Source organism: Fulmarus glacialis, unplaced genomic scaffold (assembly GCF_000690835.1).
Source record: "Fulmarus glacialis isolate BGI_N327 unplaced genomic scaffold, ASM69083v1 scaffold7919, whole genome shotgun sequence".
Lineage (NCBI taxonomy): Eukaryota > Metazoa > Chordata > Aves > Procellariiformes > Procellariidae > Fulmarus > Fulmarus glacialis.
The window spans coordinates 25,558-50,281 of NW_009231336.1; the positions used below are offsets into that span (position 1 = coordinate 25,558).

At 38.6% G+C, this 24,724-nt stretch overlaps 1 protein-coding gene across 1 annotated transcript in view; it reads right to left on the bottom strand.

Annotated features, from left to right (window-relative positions):
- RIC8B (RIC8 guanine nucleotide exchange factor B) overlaps positions 1-21,261 on the bottom strand; it is a gene marked incomplete at its 5' end in the record, with an annotated part of 33,023 nt that extends 11,762 nt beyond the window's left edge. Inside the window, 5 exons of the mRNA XM_009584530.1 lie at positions 551-646; positions 967-1,120; positions 5,787-5,881; positions 8,806-9,414; positions 21,214-21,261. Of these exons, the coding sequence (XP_009582825.1) occupies positions 551-646; positions 967-1,120; positions 5,787-5,881; positions 8,806-9,414; positions 21,214-21,261 (1,002 nt within the window). The remainder of the gene's footprint in view (positions 1-550; positions 647-966; positions 1,121-5,786; positions 5,882-8,805; positions 9,415-21,213) is intronic.
- Between the last annotated feature and the right edge of the window lie 3,463 nt (positions 21,262-24,724).

Consider the following 24,724-nt stretch of genomic DNA (forward strand, 5'->3'; position numbering starts at 1 on the left):
TGTGCCTCTGCTCAGGGACAGAATTTTACTCTGACAGAACAGCTGATACACACTGGTACTCAGGTTTCAATTCCAGTGACTCCTGCCTGCTGAGGGCAAACTAAAGCTCAAGCAGAACCCATCAAAACACCTGTAGCCTCACTGGCTACCACACAGCTTTGCAAAGTTTTATTAGCTACACTAAATTTTTTTGATACGCTGGATGTAAGGGGACAGACCTCACTGAGTTCTTTGCCCCTGTGTCACATGATCCATGGTGACCCTCATTAACAGAGCTTTACAATACCTCTAATGTTATTATTTAACAGCTCTACAAAATGTATTGTGGAACTTAGGCCATAGTATCTATTGATTTACATGACTGAAAAATTGTTTCTATAGCTGACAGTTGTCAGAGACCTAACAGAAAAAAACACTGCAGAGAACTTTGTGGGTAATTTAATATGAAACCATTCATACTTTTAAAGTATCAGTGTCTTGCACCGATGTACAAACCTCAGAAAGTTTATCATTAGCTTCATATTCAAATTTTGATCAATATTTTACTTACCTGAGCTTTGATAAACTTCCTGATATTCCTATGAGTTCGGCAGCATTCAGTTAATAAACTGAGAACTGGAGTCAGACCTTCTCTGTAACTGCTTCCCTAAATAAAACCAAATAAAAAGAAAACATTTTTAAAAGCAAATTTTCCTTTTCAAATCCTATGAACCCTTCAATAAAGTCCTATATTACAGCCAAAACATGAACTTTACATAGGTATAAACAAAGAGCCAAATATTCATCCTCACACACACACACAAGCAAGTATGCTTCAGATGTTCACAGGAATTTGTTCTCAATTTTGAGATATTTCACAATCTAGAAGCAAGGATGTCCATATTTGTGCTAAATACTGTCTGAAAGGCAAAGTATTTTGCTTTAATGAGAGAGGCCCCTTTTGTGAAGAATCTTTGCAGCCCATACCTTGTCTATTCTCTTCTCCATGAAATCCAGTAAAATTTGAATTGCTCCCATATTCATACCATTGTATTTTATATCTGTTTCCTCTTGGGATGATGGACTAATAAGAACATCCAAGCAAGAAACGGGAACGTTGCTTAAGAGGTTGACTGCATTGCTGAAACAGATTTTAAAAATTCATTATTCATTTGGAAGAAAGAATGAAAAACAGAGTACAACTCCCCATAAACTGTTTGTACAACTGCAACCAAAAAGAGGCCTTCAACTCAAACAATGCTTTATTTTCTACTCTCTGGGTTTTAAAGAAGGTGGCATGCATTATCGCCTGAGTGCTGGCTCTTGGAACAAACAAGGAAAAAGAAAGACAAAAGCTCCAAAAGCTATACTGCAGCAGTGCGCTATTGCTTCCAGCCCCCCAGTATCCTATCCCATAGATAAGGCACAGCTTCCAGTAGCGTGTTACAGCAGCTGATCTTGCAGGACAGTAGGGGGAACTCTCACATTGATTTGCAGTGGTCTGAGTTTTTTCCTCCTTGAAACTTAAAAACATTTTACAACGCATATGACAAAGTACACCACAGAAAACATTTCCTCCTCCTCTAACAGTGGGCCGTGGTGGCAATTTCTCAGGACCCCTGAAATATTTTCACTTTTACTTAGCTTGCAGTGTATAGGAAATACAGAAGGCTTTTAGCACATTAAAAAAAGATTCAGGTTTATTTACCAAGCACTACCTTTCAGTAACTGGCAGTCTTTGCATTCTACAAAGCACAAAGAGGAGCACTTCCCAAATATCCATTAAGTGATTTAAATTAGATCACAGGGTCCCTCCCTCCTCTTTAATGGAGTAAGATGGAACTTACTTTGCAAGGGTCTCTTGTATGATACACATCCCTTCAGTTTGCTATCTATCCTGTTCTCGTTACACAGACTTGTATTTGTACTCTTCCTGAATATGGGGCTAAATTACACAGATGCTGCAAAAATTAGAATTCTGTCATTATTTACTTGCTGATGCCCAACTAAACTTATAAATGGATATATTCAGAAATACCACAGAACTATTTAGGCTTACATATGCAGACCTCAAAGCTATCAACGAAACTACGAGCACCCATGTTTCAAGGATTGGCGATGCGTTGGAAGAATAGAGAAAACTTTTCTAACAACTTCATTTAACACTTTTAATAATATCTACTTAGAAGCTGCCCTCAGTTTTTATGTTATGAATAGAATTCTAACAAAGCATTATTAAAAGAGAAAGCAAATAATGGCAATCAAATATAACAGGATTTCTAACAAGTGTGCTGGTTTTGGTCTGATCAGATGGGATGGCTGTTCCACATTGTGCCATCTCCCTTTTGCTCTTTTAGCAACTGAAATTCAGACAACTTCTACTTTTTGGAAAGCTTGTTCTCTTTGTTTTGTTTCTAATTCCTGTTTAATATCCGTCTTTTATATCATGGAAGTTATTCCTCTCCAATAATTCAGGAATAGTCAGAAACAAAACAGACTGAAATTCAACAAATATTTGGTGGCTTCATGCCTTTCATCAAAAGTTCTCTTTTTACCAGTTTCTTATTAAACAACCAAGTTCCCAAACACCTACAAAATTAATTTTCTGGATCACTGTGTCTGAGCTATTCTTTTCAATAAATGAAGCCCGGCTTTCTGATCTTTGTCACTCCACTGACAGTTTTATTTGTGGTAGAGGAGTGTATGAAATTCTCCAGCTACCAGGAAGTCAGTGACTATGCACAGATCTGCACAATAGTGTTTGCATTCCTACTCCAGGGGGTAGAAATACTGCGTATATTACTCTCCCCTTTTCGGCTTCCTAGAGATCATTAATCACCGGGACATGACATCCACCCACTCATGCTCCCAGCCCCCTCCTGATATGCAAATTCAGAAGCAAAGGCCTATTTAGAGCTGCTGAATGCCTTGATTAAAACCTTGTTAGTGGGCAAAAATGGCACTCACTCTAATATGTGGTGCTTTAAGCTGTTCATATTCAAATGTTAAGTAACGACATGACAGAACCACAATAATGACAACAATACCAGGTACTAAATTAGTTAAGATATTTTTATAGGTAACTTCTGCTTATTTATTAGAAATAGAGTCTGTCAATAGAGAAATTGACAACCAGTACATCACAGCTCAGGGCATGTATCCAACATCTGACGTTCACATAAAATAAATCCTCAACTTAGACATTCAGAGCACAAGCATTCATAAAATGTGCTTTAACAGGCTGCCTGAACGCTTCATTTAAGCATCTTACATTCTGCAGATTTACAAACTTAGAGAAGAGCAAGTGATCAGCAGTTCTAAGAAACATACTTATGCCTCCCTGATGCTTCATAAAGTTTATTCTGCATTCAACACTGCTTATGTTTTATTCCATTTTTAACATTATTTTTGTAATTGCCTTACTGATAGGCTCCAGGTGGAAAGCAGAGCGAGAAGCTGCATTCTGATCTCTGACTCACACCTCATCTCTAGCAATAAAGATTGCATGGTCAGAGTCCAGCATACTCAACAGCCCAAACGACGACACAGTCTCATTTTTTTAGCTATGCTATGTTAGCTACAGACCGCCAACACAAGTTTACTCATTCATTATTGAAGCTCCTATCAGGAATGAAAGTTTTGCTTGACCAAATACATCAGGGGACTGAAGTGGGGCCCTCTGATCCAGGCCCTTGATCCCTCTGAGGATTTGCAGGGGCATTACTTCTGACTATACCTTTTCTTTTCCAGAGCTGCCTTGTGATGAATAGTCTTGATGGAAAAGCGTATTAAATTATTCAGTTTTTATTGCATCCTGTAGCATTCAAAGACAAAACTCAGGTTCTGCAAATGGGCTGAAATATTTGAATCACAAAAGTGAAAACCTGTGCAGTGCTCTTCTAGTGTGTTAAAACCCCCCCCGAGTATAACATAAATCAAGATCGAATACTACATGCAGCAATACTATACTTGCATTCTTTCTTCTCTCAACTTGAGCTAAACAAACTAGCTACAGTTAGCTAACAGAGGGAGAAAGTTTTTTTCCCAGCATAACAGAAAGACCGATGCAGTGCTATACTGAGTCTGATGGAGAAGGGGAAGTAACTGAAGTGGCACAAGGCAGTGATAACCATCCTCATTTCTTTTCTGCTTCCCCCTCTCAGAATTACAGAGAATCCTTGCCTTGACTTGGTGTCTCCATAAGGTCCCTATGGGCAGCATCTCTACACAAAATAACCCTTCTGACTGAAAAAAGCAAGGACAGAAATCACACCAATACTACATATTCTCCACAGCTGCCTACTTCTATATGTAAAGCCCTTTTTGGATCTCATCTGCAAGTGTTTGCAAAAGCTAAAACCAAAAGGACCTGCAAAACATGTATCGTTTTGCAATAGCACAAGATAATTAAATTTTACAGCGTGATATATTTTACAGAGTGATTAGACTAGTCAGATTCCTGGACAAGGAAACAGAACATGTTTTCACGGAAAGAGCATCAGCTGTATAATAATTCACCAGGGTATCGGCAGTCTTGCTGCCTATGTACAAGCTTAAATGCTAAAGGCCGATCTCTGCCTTCTTGTAGTTGTTGAATTTATCCAAATCTGTTCAATTTTCCCAGCAGTGGGGAACTTATTCCCACCAGTCCCTCCCTTAAAGGAGGATGAGACTGCAAAACACCCACCATAAGCAGCAGCAAAGAGAAACACTGCCTGCCTTTCAGGACACACTCAGCGCTAACTTTAGTCATGGCAACTACTGCAGCGGTATCCTAAATTATTCCAAACTAGTCTGCACCAACTGAGAAGGGCTCTGATGTAGGATTTTAGTGTTCACCTACTAAGACTGTTGATCTCTAAGAGCTTTCCAAGATTTTAATCAAGTTCATTTAACACTTTCAAGATTGCTGGGTGTGAAAAGCTATATCCTTCTTCCTGGAGACAGCTGGTTCAGAAGATCTTCAAAAGATCCTACACTTAGATATATGGACATCTCTGAAGAAGAAAATGGCAACACTAATTTTCATTGCCGAGAGATAACATGGGGTAGTGTTTGAAGCTACCGTTCTGTCAGGCCCTGTGAACAGCTGACCTACTTGGATAAAAATAACAGTGTTACGGAAAAAAAACAGTAACACTGAACAGAGAACCACCACCTCACTAAAAATACTATTAATTTTGATTGAATTATTGGCTGCAAATACATAACAAACACATGGGTGCAGGACTGAGGAAAAAAAACCAATGCACTGAAAACTGCAAGATGATTCATTCATCTTTAAAAAAAAAAAAAAGATTATTACCAGGGAACTGACATTTGTACTTTTAATAAAGCAGCCTAGAACTATTGAAGATAAAATATCAACTTGTTACTTCCATCCCAATCCATCAGAACTGCAAAAGTTACATACAAAAATCTCAAAATGCAGTTTTACCATCAGCTTCTGTGCAGAACAACAGAAGTTGCATTCCACTTCAATTTGCACTACCCCTAGAACTTCCATATGTATTTTCATCCTCAGTTACACACACACACAAAAAAAGATTTGAAAAAGGTCAGCTTCATTATTATTTATCAGAAATAACAATCTTGCCAGCCACTTTATCTCTGGAATAGTGGACATATTTAAACAGTATTTCAGGCAAACAGGTTTCATCAAAAAGATTAATAGTATTTTACTCAAAATTAATAGTTTCCATTGTTTCTCAGGTTTCCACTTTAGATTTTAGACAAAGTAATTTTTTTTTATATTTTTAAACAAATAAATAACCTCTAAAATAGATTGGTTCTGCAATTCTACCAACCTGTGCAACTCTTCAGTTTTGTCTTCAGTAGGGCCCGTGGTTAATAAGCAGTGTCGAAGGATGGCAGCCATGTAACGAAATTGATGAGATTCAGTCTATATAAATATAAATTATGAAGATATTTTTTCATTTTGAAGATTGCAAGTGGGGGTTTCAGGTCACTAGAATAATAAAAATTAAAGATGGAAAATACCTATTAGATCATAACATCCATCCCTATCAATAAAAGGACTGTACCTTAGAGTTCACTGAATGCTTAATGAAACGTAACTGTCATACGCTGGCCTTTTAACTAGGCCTTGTAAAAGTTGCTGGGGACTTTTTTCTGGTTAAATGAGCCTTCACTACCAGAAAACCCCATTACAAGCATTTGCTCAATTCCATACCACTGGAATATTCCTGATATAGCACTACTATCTTCCTTCCTGTATTTACACCCAGCTGCCTCTTCATCCATTTAGATTACATATGTTCTTCATTTAATTTGCCTCCTCCTCATTTAGACCTTTTGCTACCAACAGTTTCATTCCCCCACCCAGTCTGCTTCTTCTTCTAATTCACTTGCTTCTGTTCCCTTGATACTTTTCCTCCATTTCGTTAATAACTTCTCTACTCTCAGCAACCTTATTTGCCCTACTTTTGCTCTCTCCAAGCAATTCCCCCTTCCAATCTCCCACCAGACAGCAGCCACACAAAAGTACCCCAGTAACTGCAATCATTTAACTGTGTGTATCATTGTCCTCGTCCTTTTTCATTAGCTCTTCTTGGCATCCATCATATGTTCTGGTGTGTTTGACCTAGCACAAAGCACCCCAAAGCATCTTTTGTAACATCAGCATCCAAATCTGCCAACTGTACCACCTGCGGCTCTTGTCTGGCTTTGCTACTTTGAAACCATCTCCAGTCATTAAATACTGGTGTTTCAAATGGTTCTCTCCCCCTTAGGATGGATCTCATTTAGTTTTCTACCCACACGCCTAACCTCTCTGCTCTCCTTTTATTTTCCATCCCGTCTACTGTTTGTAATCTCTTCAAATTCTGCATCTTCAGCCCACTTAATTAACATGCTGTTTACTCTTCTTACAGATCATTAATATTTCCACAGGGATACTTGCTAAGCAGAATGTCACCTAACATATCTGGCTAACAGTTTACAACTACTAAAGAGCTCTTTATTTAAAGGTTCCTTGCTTTTAGGAACTTTTAGTACAGAGTTATTACATAAGCTTTATCTCAAAACACAAAATAAGTTTCTCCTGCCCCAGAATGTCTTAAATTCTCATCCAAATTAAAAAAAAAAAAGTGGGGGAAAAAAAAAAGGTTACCAACACCAGAATTTCCTCCAATCTGAAGGATTTCTGTGGTAAACTGGGCTTTTCACCTCTTGAGACTCCCAGTATAAGAGTATACCAACTTCAAGATCCAGATTTCAAGAGCTTACTTCTCAAGAGGTGAACATGTAATATAGCTTCATTTTCCAACTTAACACCTGACATTATTTCCTCCACAGAGAAGAACTTAATCATAAAGACGATACTTCTCAAACTCTGAACTAGCATATAGCTGTGAACATTCATATTGCTGTGTTAGATGTTTGACTTTGGGTAATTTTTCTCCACTCAAGTTTCTATCTCCAAAACAATCACTTGCCTATACAAAGAACTTTCTCTGACAAAGTTAAAGATATTTTTAATAAAGGTCTAAGTCAGGAATACAAACAAGAGAAAAGTCCCTCACTTACTTTATATTTCCTTGAAATTTGAAGTATTAGCTTCACTGATTTTTTCCCCCTACTCACTCAATCTTAAATTTCAGGATTTCTTATTCAGTATATCCTTAGACATTAAAGCAAAGAATAAGCTTCAGACTTTTCTCAAGTTTTACACTCCTTAATGTTATGAATAATGTCTTATTTGCTGTTTAGTCCAATGCACTAAAGAGAACAATTATTTGTCAATTTTAGCTACTGCAAACTTCCTCTTAGCTTTATATGCTGCATATTTACAATGCCCAGTTAAAAGTTAACAACATTGTTTTAGAGACAGTATGATGTGGACTAAAAAGAAAGATTCCCTATATAATTCTACTACTGTAGCACAGACTTAGGTTATTCAACAAAAAAAGTTATACTTATTGTTTCTGTTTATAAATTTAGGGATGCAACACATACGAAGCATATTTGCCTAAGAAAAAAAGTAGATCTGATGTTATAATGAAAAAACAAAGACAAATCTTATTCATAAGACATAACAATGAAAGTGCGTTTAGTTCTCGTACTTGGCCTCATCTTAAAAGATCTTAACCTGGTGTTGGAAGGATGGGAGATAAAGATATTAAAAACAGTATCACTCTTTCTTCGGAGTTATTTGTTAAAAATTAGAGTTGATGTGCTTATCATCATGCCCAGAAAAACAGAAGAAAACTAGGGAGACGCCTCAGCTCTAATTATTACCCTGTTGCTATAGTCCACAATCTCCAGAGATGTAGCCATCTGATACACTTATATTACAAAGTTTTTCCTAGCCAGCTAATTATTAGTTAACAGCACTTATTTTCTTTTGGAAATCTAAGACACTTAGGAAATACTCTTCCTTGCATTTTTTATTTGAAAACATACAGTTCTAACTGGCATTATAGAATCCAAGCTGTTCTCCCATTACATAGAAAATGTATGGATTAGATTTTTTGCCTAAGTACTAACAAGAACAAAAAAGTTATTTTGGAATTCAAAGCAATGAGCATTAAAGACTCAACACCTCTTGAAAGCCCAAGATCATCAATACGTGACACAATCAGAATTCAGACAGACAAATTTTCTCAGGCTGATTTTGCATACAGAGAAATTATGACGCAAAATTTCAAGACTACCTTAACTGCTATTCTGAAAAATGCAAAAGTTAAGATTAAAATCCTTGTTCTGAGGCTTGGACAACAACTGCCTCTTGTGTATCCACCTGCTGGTTCTGGCTCTTGCAGGCTAAACAAAACCAATTTAAAAAACACTTCAGCTAAGCCTTACCTCGCTGTGGACATTCCAACTGTCAAGTGTTACATTAAAAAGAGCCTTTAGTGCCTCAATGGCACAATCTGTCTCTTGCAAAGACAGAGGCGGCCTGTCATGATCTTCCGCTGCTTTATATTCTTCCATCCACGTTACACTTAGGGAACTTTCCAAAGCCTGAGTCAAAACTTGCACGCCTTGTAGCTCCTGACGCAACTGCGATCTAATATCTGTGTGCAGAAGTGACAAGAGGAAGAGGAGACGCAGATCAAAGCATTTAATGTCATCAACGAACTGTTGGTCCTTGCATTTTTCCAGAAGATTGCAGAGCATAGCTGCAAGATTCAGTTCCAAACTGAGCTTCTGTGCAACAGCACTATTAAAAATTATATTACAGAGGCATTTTAAAGCTTCTACTATAACAGGAAATTCAGACACTCTCGCCAAAGGATCTTCCACAGTGTCCAGCTTTGCTAGCCTCATAAGGATCTGCATGTTCCTCTTCGTGGTTACAGGCACTAAAACCTTCTTGTCCCTGGAGAGAATCCGGAGGGTCTCCAGGCAGGCAACTTGAAATGAAGTTTTTGTGTCTTTTTCAAGGATGTTTAGAATTCCCTCACACAGTTTCTATGCAAACACAAACAAACAAAAAAGGAACAGTTTTAGCATCAAAATATTGGTGGCAATAGAAAACTACTTTTGCTAAGCTTTCGTATAACTTTTGAGTTTTCAGCTGACTTGGCTTAAGAAACTAGGTATTCTGTATTAGCTCTTCAAAATATAAACTATTGCAAAAGACCTCTAAAGATCATCAAAAGCAGTTTTCCTCACAGATACAATTCAAATACATCAACATTGGCAAAAGCATTAAGCCAAAATGGCAGATGCTATCCACCATTGCCAGTTATGAAGTTTTCTCAATATCAGGACTAAAAACTTGAGTAGCCAGAGTAACAAGGCTAGAGAGAAGTGAAAGGTTTTAAAAATACATCAAAGTAGAACAGTCACAGCTACAGTACCTGCAAAATTATAAGTTGAGGTTGTTTCAGTCAGGAGGCTGGGGGAAAAGAAACCAAACCAAAATAACTGCTGCTCAACATCCAAGTATTAGTACTCCATGTTTGGTAACAGCTATAATTTGTGTTGCCACTTCAACCTAACCTATGGACTTCTCCCATCTTAAGTAAGATTCTTAGAAACGTTACTTCTGACATAGAAACATAATGCAGTTTTATTGGAAGACTTAGGCTGTAGCAGTTTTACCAAACCAGCAAAACTGCTGCTTTGTCAACACAGATTATTCTTTAAGTTGAAATACTTCACTGATACTTTATACCGACATGACTGTATGGGTAAACATTAATCATATAAATGCAGCATGAGAAAACACAACACTCCAAGAATCTGCAGGTCAGAACAATAACATCTGACTTAGAGAAGAATTACCTTTTATAAGACAGAAACGGACAATCAGATGATCAGTCAAAAGGGAGAAAAGGCAGGACAGAAGAGATTGCTTGATGGGGGAGGACGCCATAGTCCTCCTTCAGGCCAACACTATTACTCATGGGTACCAGAGCCAGAAGTATAGTTACAAAGAAGTTCCCAGGTAAGTGGCAATACAAACTGCATTGTACCTCACAGGACACAGATTCTCCCACCTTCTCACCCCCCAAGCTTTGTATCTGGATGACTGACATGAATAAATTACCAAAGAAGCCAGAGTAGCAACTGAGTTGAATAGCCCTAGTGCAGAAGTCCGCTTAGGACCTGAAATTCATATCGTGGTCTCAGGCAGTATAAGTCAATAAGAAAGTGATAATAAAAAAGCATACGAATACTAGTAAAGTAAAAAATAGTTCTTGAGAACGGTCTCTGGAATTGCACTTTTCACCAACACCACAACAAAAAGGCGGGGAGCACAACAGCCCATCACACTGACCCAAAGCTCAAAACAAAAGTTCCACTTGGGACATCCAAGCAAGTTTTGTTACTGTGATCACTTACAAGTAAAGCCAAAATAATAAAAAAAAAGGTTAAGTCTAAAGCAAATCTAGAACAGACACTCCAGAAGAATAAGGGAGAAAACAACACAAGTCTTCAACAATGTTAAAAGACAATCTGTAAACAAAGTCAGACAGTAGGAACTCACAATATGATTTCTAGTATGGTTGTCCCGGGGTGAAGCCCACCCAAAAGCACCACCCAGATGATCGAGACCTTGACTACATCTCCACAGCCCTGACTAGATTAATCCAGTAAGAGTTTGAAAACAAGGAGTGAGCTCCACCTCTTACTATCACACAAGCAACATGAGAAATCTTCATCAGAATATTACAGACACTGCAACAGCATAAAACCCACATTTGACCACAGGCATATAGGTACTTACCATGGGAATTTCATAGACAAGTACCTGGAAAAAGATACTCAAGTACAGAGTTTTCAGAGTTCTTCAACATTAACCTAATGCTGCTCCCACAGATCTGTACAACCCCCTGACTTGAGCATAGTACGCTAGACCTGCACTAAATGTTTCTGAAGGTGGCATCTTTGAAGCGTTTTTTAAAAAATGCCTAGGAAACAAAAAATGACCAGTCTAGATCCATTGTCAAATTACTTGGTCACAGCTCAACTTCTTACAAGAATTTTATTTCTATTGTTGAGAGAGTTTTCCATACAATTAACTTCGCTTTGCAAGCTGAAGCAACAGTCATGAACTCTGTTTGGTTTTGAGGAGTAACGCAGAACTGAACAGACAGTTCAGAGAACCCCACGAAAAGGCCAGTTTATTCTGTTCCCTGTTTAAGCACATTTCTGTAAGACTTAGCAGTTATAGTGTTCCTTGTTGACATCAGCTGCTACAAGGTGTCTGTAATAAATTTAACCAAATTCAACAGCTGGTTCACCAACTGGACTCTCCCTCTCTTCAGGAACTGTGTAGCAGTACAAGAAGCCAAGTTACCAGCCTTCCCCAAATCAAGATGCTGAATGAACACTTCAGAGACATAGGGGGCCAGACAGACTGCCTTATCAGTAAATAAATACAACACAAAAATGTATCTGATTTTTCATTAATAGTGCTGAAGGTTTCTTCTAGGACTTTAAATACCAAGGATCACTTCATAAATTATCTGATTGGATCAATACCCACTGAAATTAAGGGGTGTTTCCACTCATTCTTGTTAGCAGCAGAGCCTATACACATCTTGCATCTGGTGCTCTGGTCTTTAATCTCAGTCAGATAAAACCTGAACACTCATTTGACTACAAAGAGACCAATCCTCCCAAATTCAGACTGATTTTTTGTTTTTCTCCATAAGTTGCACCCACCTGCTGCTATGGAAGCGTCACTGCAAAATGTCAAAAGCACTGCAGGGGAGATCCCAAAGGGCACCAAACTCCCACTGACTGGCCATGGGAGGTGGAAGCCTAACTCTCCCTCCATACATTTGAAGACTATTCTTGTAATTTAATTAAAGATTATAAAAACCACCATCTCATGGCTTCAAATCTTAGTGAAATGCAGCAACAGAAGATTCTTAACTCTGAACAGCTGTACTAAGGATAGATACTAAATAGAACACAAGCATTTTTTTTGAGATTTAGCAACCTACTTACAACTTAAAGAAAACAAACCATTGGTGTGCTTGTAAGGTGCTTCATTTCCTACATGTTCCTGAAGCCTTGGCTGTATAAAAGATTTCACAATAAAAGCAAGGCTAGAGTTTATTTTTAAAAGCATTAATTATACAGTCTTATGCATACTATATTAACAACTAAGCCATCACACACTTAAGAACAGATTACTAAGCTTCCTAGCCATTACAGGAAAATACAATTTTTTTAAGATGTAAGACTCACATAAGTAAAAAACACGTAGGAACTGCTGACAAAGTTCTCTGGAGTTAAACCCTGGTGAGTCATCAGGAGTGATTTTAAAGGAACCAGCATTCAGTTACGGTACCGCCACTTGCAATACTGCCAAAATCCGAGACAGTGAACCACTGCTGGCTGATCTCAAGTGCGAATAGCAGCTTAGGACAAAATAGAGCATCTGATTATAGTTGAACAGTTATCCGTGGAAAGTTTTGAAGCAAGGAAACAAAATTCATCCTATTGGGAAATTGCCTTGGAGACAACTAAAACCAAATGCCATACAGCACATTTTCTGCTTTCTCCTTAATGCTGTAAGGGAAGTGATGCACAGAGAGAAGAGAAACAGGAAAGGATGTGATCACAAAAACATTATTATACTTTTCATTTTCTTTAGATGGTGCTTTTTCTACCGCCCTGTAGGCCATTAGCATAGCATAAACTAAGGGGCACAGATGTTATTTATTTGATTGGAAATTAAAGCAAGTGAAAGAATTCAGACAGCAAGACACCTCCCCTTTCATAAAATATATGATGATTGTCCTAGTTTCAGGGTTTTATTGCTATCCCCTAAATTACTGTATGAATTCAACATTTCTTTTTTTGAGTTCTGTCCTTTCAACATTCAAAAGGGAGTTCGACTTTCACCAGTCATGCTACAGCAAGAAGTGTTTTTCATATAAACAAGGCAGTTTCTAGACTTTCTAAACTTTTTTTTAATTGTAAAATACATTCACTTCTCTGAAAGTCAAGAATTCTCAGCTTTCATGCTAATAGTAAGGTTAAGAGAGAGCAATAAACTACCGTTCCTTTTGTCTATGCTGTAGTGTGGGTAATGGTAAAACATTTTAAAATTTTATTGCATGTTAAAACAGGAAGCCCAGAAACACCCATTCGTCATCTTGTCTTGACGAGTAAAATATTAATCCATTTTGGTCCTTTATCAGTCCTATAAAAAAAGCAATATCCTAAGATACAAGAGACCTGCGTTTTCTTCCTTGCTCAGCCACAGACCTATTGTGTGGCTTTGTGCAAAAAGGTATCATCTCTTAAATTCCATTTTCTTTCGCCATCTTTGTTTACAGGCTAATTAGATGGGGGCGCAGGGAGGGAGGAGAGGGGAGCACCATAAGTGCTTATTAGCAGCTGCTTATATTTTCCAGGCTCAACCTCAGCTGGGGATACTAGGTGCTTGTGAAAAATAGGGTACTTCATGATCTTGCTCTTTGGTCCTGGGATGCCTGCATGTGAGGTCCTTTTCCACCTCCTCTCTTTGTGTTTGAAGATGTTTAGAAAGCACACTTGACCTATATTCACTTTTTTCAATTCACAGACCACTAAACTTTGGCTACATTATGTCAGCTGAATTTACTGTAGCTTCTCAACACCAGAGTAATAAATGTCTTGGTGAGAAAAGGAGACAATTTCCCTTTATTTACTTCTTCCTCTTTGGCAAATCATTCTCTTTACTTATACAGGCCTTCGGATTAGAGCAGGAACAAGAGAGTATAGACTCCATTCTGCAAGTATTCAAATCCAAGCAAACACCACTGCTTTATTGAATATAGCATTTAATTTAGACATAGATTATTCAGTGCTAGAGAAGCTCAATTCAAAGGTGAACCACAAAAGTTCTGCTAAACATTACAGAAATAGAGTGCATACTTTGTATCTTCTTTTCTGCACCTTTATTTTTGAATTATGCCATAGATGCTGTAACTACCAGGAGAGGTACGCTTCTTAGCAATCAAGTTGAAATTAAAGCAAGGGAAAAAACCCCAACCTGTTATCAAATTGACTTGGAAATACATATTGCTCCCATTTTCCACTTTCCTCGGTGACAGAGCATATTAGTAACAAAATTGCCAGAAAAGTCCATCAAGAACAGAAATTCTACAACAGCAGAACACAGGAGGTGTGCTTGGTTTTGTATCACCTTCACTCATTTCTTAAGATCAATGTTCTTAAGACTTCTTTGTGTATTTCAAGGCATAAATACCTTGACAGAACAGCAAGTGATATTAGCACACGGGGAGCAATATGAGTATGTCAGACTTAAGAAATTCTTACTACATTTGTTAGGCTTAACTTGAACAAAAATCAAGCTTTTTAAAGAACTGTCCACAAAAATCAAATGAGTCCTCCCCACTCTTCTTTAATGGCTGGGAAGTCAGAGACCTAACAGTGAGTGCTTGCTCACTCTTTTAGCATGAGTGAACCAGAAGCCGCCATGACTTTGGCCTCATCAAGTATTATGTGCCAGAGCACATAATAATTTATTTAGGAGAATGGGAACATCGTAAGTGGTACCAGTTCATGCTTTCCTTCTCCTGAACTGGCTTAAGTCCCTCTAGCTCACTTCTGTCTTCTGACCCATGTTTTTCATTTTCAAATTGCAATTTTAATTAAAATGTCTCTAGGGGTTCAAGAGAAGTACATTCTTAATTTACTTCAACCTAGTTCTGCAGCTGTTGAGTGGTGAGAATGGTTAATGAAATCAACTGTAGTGCCAAACACAAAGTTCACAAGGAACTGTATTTCCCCAACAGCTTGTGTAGGTCTGCTGTTGTTTACCCCATCTATTCCTCAAACTTATCTTCTTTTTTACTACAAACATAAAGATTCATAGCAGACTCTACCCAATTTTCAGGTAGATGAAAGGAATGTTAGTAGTGACCACAATAAACTGCACATGAATTTTTACAACTCTTAAGTTTCTGTGGCTCTCAAAGTTATTCAGAAGATTCTCTTAAAACACAAGTCCCTCTCCATCTCATAAAAGGCAAAATTAATCATGTTTCTTGTATTTTCACTAGACTATGTAAATCAGTGTTGCAGAAAACCAAAGAGAAACTATGTTTCTGGCAAGTCAGAGATAAGAGATTCCAGGAGCAAAGAGGCATAACTTGGAATTGCTGAATAAGAACGTTGCCTGACTGCTTCTAACAGAAGCAGCATTAAAAGAATAAAATAATTGTCTTATTCTGCTATTAGGTTTCAGAGTTAAGCATCCAAGGCAGTAAGAAAGTAAGCCCAAGAGCATTTGAAACGTTATTTCAAGCTTTCATTTCCTCTAGAAGTCAAGACAACATTTATATAACATTTATAATCAACTGTGAATAATGGGACAATTAGATAACCTCCTCTGAAAAGGCCATGCCCAATTTTTGCCTAGTCTTTGTGGAGAGATGTGGGCGGGGAGGGAAGGTGTACGCTTGTATTCCTTGAGGATTCAGTCTGCCTCACGTCAAAACTTCATTGTTCAGCCTATATCGACAGCGGGAGGTTGGCCTGTTTGGCAGGAGTCTGCCAGCTCTGACATGGCAGAGATCCAAGTCGCAGGTTTGAACATGTGAGAGCCTAGGCTAGATGGCACTCCGCAGGTAAGGCGAGGAGCACGCACAGAAATACGTGTTGTCAGAACTCGTGGAATAAACACCTGGTTCAGGGTCACAGAAAGGTGAAATTCTGCAGAGCTGCACTCTCAGCAGCCCTCCTTGCCCTCCGCACCGAACAGGGAGAACCCTTTATAACCTCTGTAACCCAGTGGTGAAAGAAGGGTTTTAAAAGGAGAGATGGGTTTCACTGGCTTGACATAAACCTTGAGAGATGTAAAAACTGAAAAATGCTGGATGGGAGTGGGCAGGACCAAAGGGAATTAGAACAAATGCTTAGTATTAATGAAGGATGCTTAGTAACTTTTCTTCTCTCACAGACTGGTACTCCCTTAAGGGGTTTCAGTAAAGTCAGAACAATAACAACAACAATTAATACTAAGATACCACACAGTGTGCCCACAGGAGCGCTTGAGCTTAGTATTTTTATAGGACACTCACTAACAGACTTTAAAAGCTTGCAACGAATTTACTGGGAGGAGAAAAGTTCTGTGCCTTTGTGGCTGCAGGAACCTTCAGACCTCCCAGAAGTGTGACAGAGTCAACAGCACTAATAACAAGGTTCTTCTGAGATTTAGAGCATGACAGCATCTTGCTCCATCAACATACTTTACTGCTTCCATCCTCCCAAAGTTCAGATATGGTACAGTCCACAGCCTTAAGGAATCTCCCCACATCATGAATTTAATTAGGAGAGAAAGTCCCACAATAAGTTTGATATGATTTAGCATCATCTATTTCAACACCTTTAAAACATTCAGCAATGTGAGGGAAAAGACGTGTTTTGATGATTTTCTTCCCAGTAAAGGAGGCCTTGAATTTTAGATCCATTATGTTCAAACTGAACCTGAACAACAAATCAGGAAAACTCATCTCCAACTTTAAAGATTTATATTAGGACTGACCCAACACAGTAAGCTGGAGCCAGTAGAGTAGAAACCAGATGTTATAAGTACTACAAGAAGTGAAGCAGACAAAACATAAGGAGTTGAAGAGGAAATATGTCAATCATGAAGACCCTACCATTTCAGGTTAGAATATGGCTTACGAGTAATATTCTTACATTTGGCTGCTGCTTCCTTTTTTTTCCCTTCCTCCCCCAAACTCAGCACCTTCATCCAATTTAAAAAGTTAGTCTTGCTTGCTATCTTGGACAGATTTACTTTTTCTGTTATCACCTAGGCAAATGGTGCTGTAGCTCCTTCCAGTTGTGGAATGCCATGGCTAACTAGGGAATGAGTACTGACAGACATTTCCAGGACACAAGCAGTGCTGTGATCTTCTTACCATTTTAAGTCTGTAAACAGCACAAATGTGTTGCTACTTCAGAAGCAGGATTTGGATCTGTCAAGGTATAAATGATGGAGAACAAAGCTATTAAATGATGAGAAAGTGGTTCTAAAAAAAAACTTTCATTTTTGTATCGGGACATGTGAGGCTTGAACCGAAGTGCCTGCTGTGCCACATCGAGAGGGAGACACTACGCCTGGCACCTCTCTCCAAGGTGACTGCCCAGCCAAGTTACCAGATACTCATTTTCTGGAGTTGATTCCAGCACACACCTAAAAAACCAACTGTTTGTGTCAACCATGCCATGCTGCTGTGAAGTGTTGCAGTGCTGAAGACTCAACCTCTTTCAGCAAAACACTGTCAGGAACTTCTCAGTTGGTTGAGACAAGTATTTTAGATTTCTAAGAGCTGGTTAAACTCCTCTGAAAAAACCACACTGCCTTAATTTCAGCTGCTATTCCAGAATACGTTTACCTCTGGTTGGCAATTTCTATACTATTTACACACACAAACTGAAAATTTCAGAAATTAATATTTTTTATTAGCATATGACAAATTAAGAAGGAATGGCACCAACTTGATCTGCCTGGTATCTGAGTAGATCTTACAGCTGATTTATATCCATACCACCCATCATATAGGCCAATGCAGACACATACATCGTTAAACAAAACAACCAGGACAAGTAAAAGCTTACATTACAATCTTGCGTTTTTTATCATCCTGTCATGTATTAAAATCCTGTGGCTATGTCCAGATAGACAAGCTTGATAGCATTGCCTCTCTTCCTGCCTTCTAGTGGACACCACCTACTTTCCTCCTGGAGTTTGGTATTACAAACTCACTGCTGATTTAGTTAGTTTACAGCCTAAAGCATCACGATTTGACAGCCATATTATGGCAAAACAACTTTTGCTGCCTGATTCACCCAGCTTCTACAGTCAAGCCATAGTTTTGACCTTTCTGTCTTTCATATTTTACAACATGTCACTCTTGTATACGGGTTGTTCTCTCCCTAACAGTATCCAACCTAGAAAAGTGTAAAGCTCTGTTACGCCTATGTTACAATACAATTACCTATAGACACAACCTTGCTGTAATTCTAAGGTCATGGCTGAAGCTGTGTGGTGAGGCAGAGAAAAAAACTTGCATTGCTACTGTTGATCTTTTACTTGCATTCTCGCATAGACATGAATGACTGACAACAAAGTCTGTGAGGCTTGCTGGAGTAAATAACTAAAAGAAAATTTACTCCTAGGCGTGAACAAACCCAATACGCAGCAAGAAGCTGGTAAGAAGTATTTATTGCATTCATCAGGTTATATGGCAAGTTTCCAATAGCACCTGAAACCAAAGACAAAATCCTGACGTCCCTCTGTATTTGCCCCCATACTTGAACTTCAAGTCTACTACATGACTTCATTATAGATTGTGAACGTTTGTCTGAACTCTTTTTCACTGCAATCATTCTAAGCTAATAGCAGCAGAACTGCACGTACTGTCAACTCAAGTGTGTTTTGGTACTACTAACAAAAAATGGAGCTTGTTTCTGTATTAGCATGAGGTTACATCATGAAGACTTTGAGCAACTCCCATTAATTTTGGTGACAATTTCAGTAGCTTGCTCTTAGCAAGAGCATGGTACCATTTTACCTTTCAATTTAAAGCATTTTCATTTTTACCTTAACTGAAGGATAAAAGGAGAATACTGAATGTTTTACAGACACTAACGATATTTAGCAAATATATAGATTAAAAAGGACACATACAGTCCTGTCACCACATTACTGAACGTCAGCTTTGAGTAAAGCCATAGATAAAGCCAAATATTTCATAATTGTACGTAGGTTTTTTGAAGCTTTAGAACTGTAGAATTCTTCAGTGGCGTCTCTTCAAAGGTGTATTTTTCTTATCTACTTCCTGAAGAACCATCAGGGCAGATTCAGGAACAAAAAAAACCCCCCAGCTTTTGATTATCAAGTATGTGCACACAAAAGCTGCCTTTATAAAAGTGACTCTGATCACATATGATTAACGTCTTTTCCAGTAAGGAAGTAATGCCATGAAAATGCAATTTAAAAACACATTTACTTTTTTTTAGAATAAAAAATTGTTAAGCAGAATTGTTAAGTCTGCTTACTCTCCTAAACACTCCTTGATAAGCTTCGTTCAGCTTGAAGTTAATGTCACAGAAAGAACAACAATTTGCCCAGAAAATGTGTCAAGAACTTAACCAATTAAGTAATAATTCTATCAAGGATTTTCAGAATACTTCTTAGCAAGACAGAAGCCACAACCAACTACAGCAACAGGCTTAAAATACTGAATAAAACATTATTCAACTGTATGCACACCTCTAAAACATTCAGCTTACAAAACTATCAAACACACTTAAGTGTTTGTCATACTGATTATTGCTCAACTACAGCTTTAAACACTGATTCAAATTTCCATATCTAGAATAAATTAAAGGTATTTCCCATAAAAATCCTGTTATAACTCTGCATTTAACACATATCTAAATCCCAATCAAGAAAGCTACATATATCAGCGGGGGGAGGGGGGAGCGGGAATAATCTCAAAGTCTGTAACAGCTGTTCCGTAAGATATAAAAAGCAAAGCAAGGAAAGATGTTTTCAGAGAGCTCCCAGGACTGTGAAACAACCCTATTCAACAGGAAGATTGGGGAAGGCTTCTAGGCCACATTCCTGGTTTTATTTTATTTTGATTTACATGAGACAGCAGCAATATATACCATAAGTTTTATGTAACTTTCTCTATTACTGTTGTGCTTAACTGCGGACTTGCACACAAAAGTGAAGTCAAGCTAAGGGTCTTCAAGTTATCTGTGTAATAAACAATTGTCACTTAAGATTACCGTACACATAACTGATGGTTTTGTGAATGCAAAGGACAGAGACGCTTATCCCACCTGTTTCTACCAGAAAAAGATTTAAGACCTGAAAATATTTAGATTTTGCACAAAATCATGGAATGAATTGATGTGTGTCCAATATGAGACAAGCTATCCTTGCAGGAATGTTGCAATTCTGATTTCAAGCTTTGAGTTTATTTCAGAAATAGAGGAAACATGCAGCCTCATTCACTGATGAACGTTTTCTGAATAAATATGCAAATCAGCCCAAAAACTAATTAGAGAAAAGAAAGGAAGGGTCTTGTCATTACATATTATGCCATAAAAATAACAGAAAAAAAGTAAAAATCAAGGGCAGCCCAAGCTTTAAGTGTGAGGCTGTGTATGGACCTCAAGGGACCTGTTAAGCCCTGACACACCTGTACAGCTCCATGCTGTAACACACAAACATTTCCCATCTTTGGAATCTGACATGCACAGTACGTATTCTGCTGATTACAGCTACCTTTGGATTAACAGGCTTCTGTAGCTTTGTCTCCCTTACAGCTCCATAGCTTTCTTCTGCACTTATCCCTTCATCTTAATCTCTAATATTCTCTAAGTATCTAACATAGACAAGAAGGTGCTACCTGCTGACAGGAGAAAAAAATGCAAAAATATATTGCAAAATGTTTATCTGAGATCCAGAAGAAGAGAGTATCTTTATTCCCCCATCCCAAATCTGTACCCAACAAAATTATTTCTAGGCTTTTCTGTTACTACTTTTATTGAAGAAAGGGCTTTTTGTTAGGCAGATTTGTTTTTCTTTTTCAGAAAAAAGGGGAACGGGTAGTTGTCATGTCTCTTGCACTAAAGAAACAAAATTGAAAACAGAACTTTATAATGACTAATTGCACCCTTTCACAACGGCAGCTAAGTTAAGAGACTGCTTTTCCTTTGTTATACTTTGAACCAGAGCAGGTATGCAGCTCGACAGCCTATTTTACTTACCTTTCTTTTGTCTTCATCTGCTGGATCAAATCTGAAAATGGCCCGATTCTGTAAAAAAAGAGAAGAGTTTGCATTTGTTACATGAACATCAGCTGCCAAGTATGTAATACCTGCAAAACTGTTATAAAACTTTAGGAGTCTGGCTAAAAGCAGCCTCAGATAATGAGGCCATAACCATGTCAACTCATGTCCTTTCCCATTCTACCCAACAGCAAGAACTTCAGTAAGTGGCTCCAACTAATGATTTCACAATGTCCTGCTTTCAGCTGGGATAGGGTTAAATTTCTTGCTAGTGCTGTGTTTTGGATTTAGTATGAGGAGAATGTTGATAACACACTGATGTGTTCAGTTGTTGCTAAGTGCCCTCCTAGTCCAAGGACAGCTCCCATGCCTACTGACTGAGCTAGGTACACAAGAGGGGAGGGAACATAATCAGGACAGCCAGCTCAGCTGGCTAATGGGGTATTCCATACCATGTGACGTCATGCTCAGTATATGAATGGTAGGCGTGATCCAGGAAGTACCAATCGCTACCTGGTTATCGGTCAGCGGGGGGGGGGAGCAATTGTATTGTGCATCACTTATTTTGTATATTTTATCATTATAATTATTATTCTCCCTTTTCTGTTTTATTAAACTGTCTTTATCTCAACTCACGAGTTTTTCTCACTCTTACCCTTCCGATTCTCTCCCGTCCCACTGGGGGGGAAGTGAGTGAGCGGCTGCGTGGTATTTGGCTGCCTGCCAGGTTAAACCACGACAACAATTACCTCACTACTGCTGCAGAGCAAGCCTTGACCTGTGGGCTGTGTTTCTGATGCGAGTTAACAACCTCACACGTGGCACTTTACAAGGTGAAGAACATTACCGATAGTCTTGTGTTTTACAGGTACCTTATTACTCAGACTCTTCCCCGAGCAGTTCTTGTTTACAAGCTTTTGACTGCACGTTAAAGTGTTCCAAACTGGAACAACCATAGTGTAATCTTGTGCAGAAAACAAGTAGTACAAATCAAATAAGCCTTACTACAAAAACTACCAGTTTCTGTATTGTGGCAACTTCCAAAACACACTACCACGCTATTTGTTTCTCTGGTACAGTTAAACACAAGATAGACATGGTCTAACAACAGGTACTTATTTCCTGTTAAACACTTCAAATAGCAATTGAGTCTAGTTCTACATTAGTATCCTGAAGTATGTTATTAGTGAAATATTACTCACATGAAAAGTTTATTCTGTCAGTGAAAGAAAACAGCAGTAATACCAGAGAGTTATTTTAATGACATTTTAAAACTTCCAAGCTAAATGATTAAGCATGATGAACAGCTAAAAAAGTAAAAATCTCAATTTCTATTACTTCTAATACTCAACTTGCTATATCATGCAAGTGACTGAAAAACAAAAGTGACCCTCCATAGCACATTAGCGGGCCTCTTTCCTTTCATGGCACAAGCTCACAGTTAGTAACAGAAAGGCCTTGGACATCTACCCTACCATCAAGGGTTACCAATATCAGTTAGATCCTTGAGGATGGTAGGAAAATAATTCTTTTCCTTTCTCTTACAGGGCTCCCAATAACACTACTGAACAACACAAGTTCAGCAAAATGCCAGCCAAAAGCAGGTGAAAATTAACTGATGAGCAATTAACCAAGAGAAGGCAATCTTTGCATTTGCACATGAACATTTTTGGAAATTTACAAAAGAAGTGTAGTGACAGTAAGTAGTCTAAGCGCTGGAGGAACAGAGATTTGGAATAATCATTGCAAACAGGATAGCGTTGAGGAGCAAGAACAGACCTATTAATTTCTCTCATTATACTTATTCTATAGCCACCTGCACCTTAGAACTACACTTAATCCATCCTTTCTCTTCAATTAAAGCATATTTAATTTGTTATTTGGAAAAAACCTAGGGAAACCTAAAGCCCAGAAGAGGCACGGGTAAAGATCTGGAACCTGGAGTACTGTGCCCAGTCTTCGCTGGCCCACAGGCAACATATCTGAGTTAGTAACACATTGCACAGAAAGAGAGAGGTAGGAAACATTAAGGCAAACTTCTTAACAAGAAACACAGTAAGAAAAATGTCATATTGAGACATAAAAGATTCCCATCCCACTTCAAAAGAAGTATTTAGCTACACACGTAAATCCAAGACTTCATTCAAAGACTTGAAATGCCAGAATAGAAACCACACCAGCTCTCACTCTGTCCTTGAGAATTCGACTTAAGCCTAAATAATTCATCTGGGGAAGCTGCTGAGAAGGCATAAAATCCAGTACAGCAAAATTAAGAAATAATGTTTGTGTGCGCTTTTTGACTGAACACGTTTAACAAAGGGTCATTTTCAAGAGCAAAGACAGAAGATAAAAGGTTCCCTCAATCAGAATGCCTCCTCTACCTTAGCAGTCAGTGAGTTAAAAGTTAGATGTGTCTAGTGAACCTAGACCTACCAATCCTTCAGAGAAAGCACCCTGCAACTGCATCAATCTCTACATTTGAATTTCATGTGCGCAAAAGCAGCCTACGTCAAGACTGTTGCTCAAGCTTCTTCCAGAAGCTCAAGTTTGAGTGAAGATATCAGTTATTGCCACTGTTAGACTTAAAACATATTGCACCTAAGACAGCAAACTTTAAGCCATCCCTTGGAGGCTGAAGAATAACTGTACACCAATCCACATTCATTTGGCTTTTCCCTTAATCACAGAGCTAGGAATCTTTAGCTAAAAACCTGAATGTTCCTGTAACAGATTCCTAAATTTCAGCAGATAGTTAGTTCAACACTACTGCATTTAAATTACATCCAAAGCCAAACTCCGTCTCAGTACCAGCTTTAGGGACTTGTGTGCCAGTCACAGAAGTGTCTGCACAAAGGACAGACACCTGATGGGCTGAGATGTGATCTTTAGAAATGGACTATACTGCTCGACTGAAATCTAGGTGTCAAAATGTCCCTATCAGAGGAGGGGAAAAAAAACCCCAAACAAACCCACCCAACAACCAGCTTTACTCCAGTTCCTACTTCCCAACATTACCTGGAAATCCCTTCACTTCTTGACTTAGCATACACATATCACACTGTAACGGCAGTAGGCGCTAGGTACTCTTTAGTACCCATCAGCATTAAAAGCTCAACCTGTTGTAACCCTCCTTTTAGCTGTCTCCCCTTTTCCCTTTGCTTGGCCAGAAATGCAGAAAAACCAAGTGAGGTTTGCCCATCCATTTTACACAGGCCCCCTCCCAGCGCAGAGCTACTCCTCTGCAGGCTGGCACGCTGGCTGCCGCGGCGGTGCGAAGGCCTCTCCCCCCGGCCCCCGCCAGCTAGACCTGGCGACAACCGGGCAGGTGGGCGGGTACACCGTCTGGTCATCCAAGAGACTTCAGCGTTACGCTGTCCCGCTCCTTCCGAGGGGTATAGGCAGGTTAAGAGGCTTTTGAGGCAAACTTACGCTGTGGAATAGCTCTTTTTACAGCTTGATCACCGATAACCCACTACGCTAGGCGTCAGGC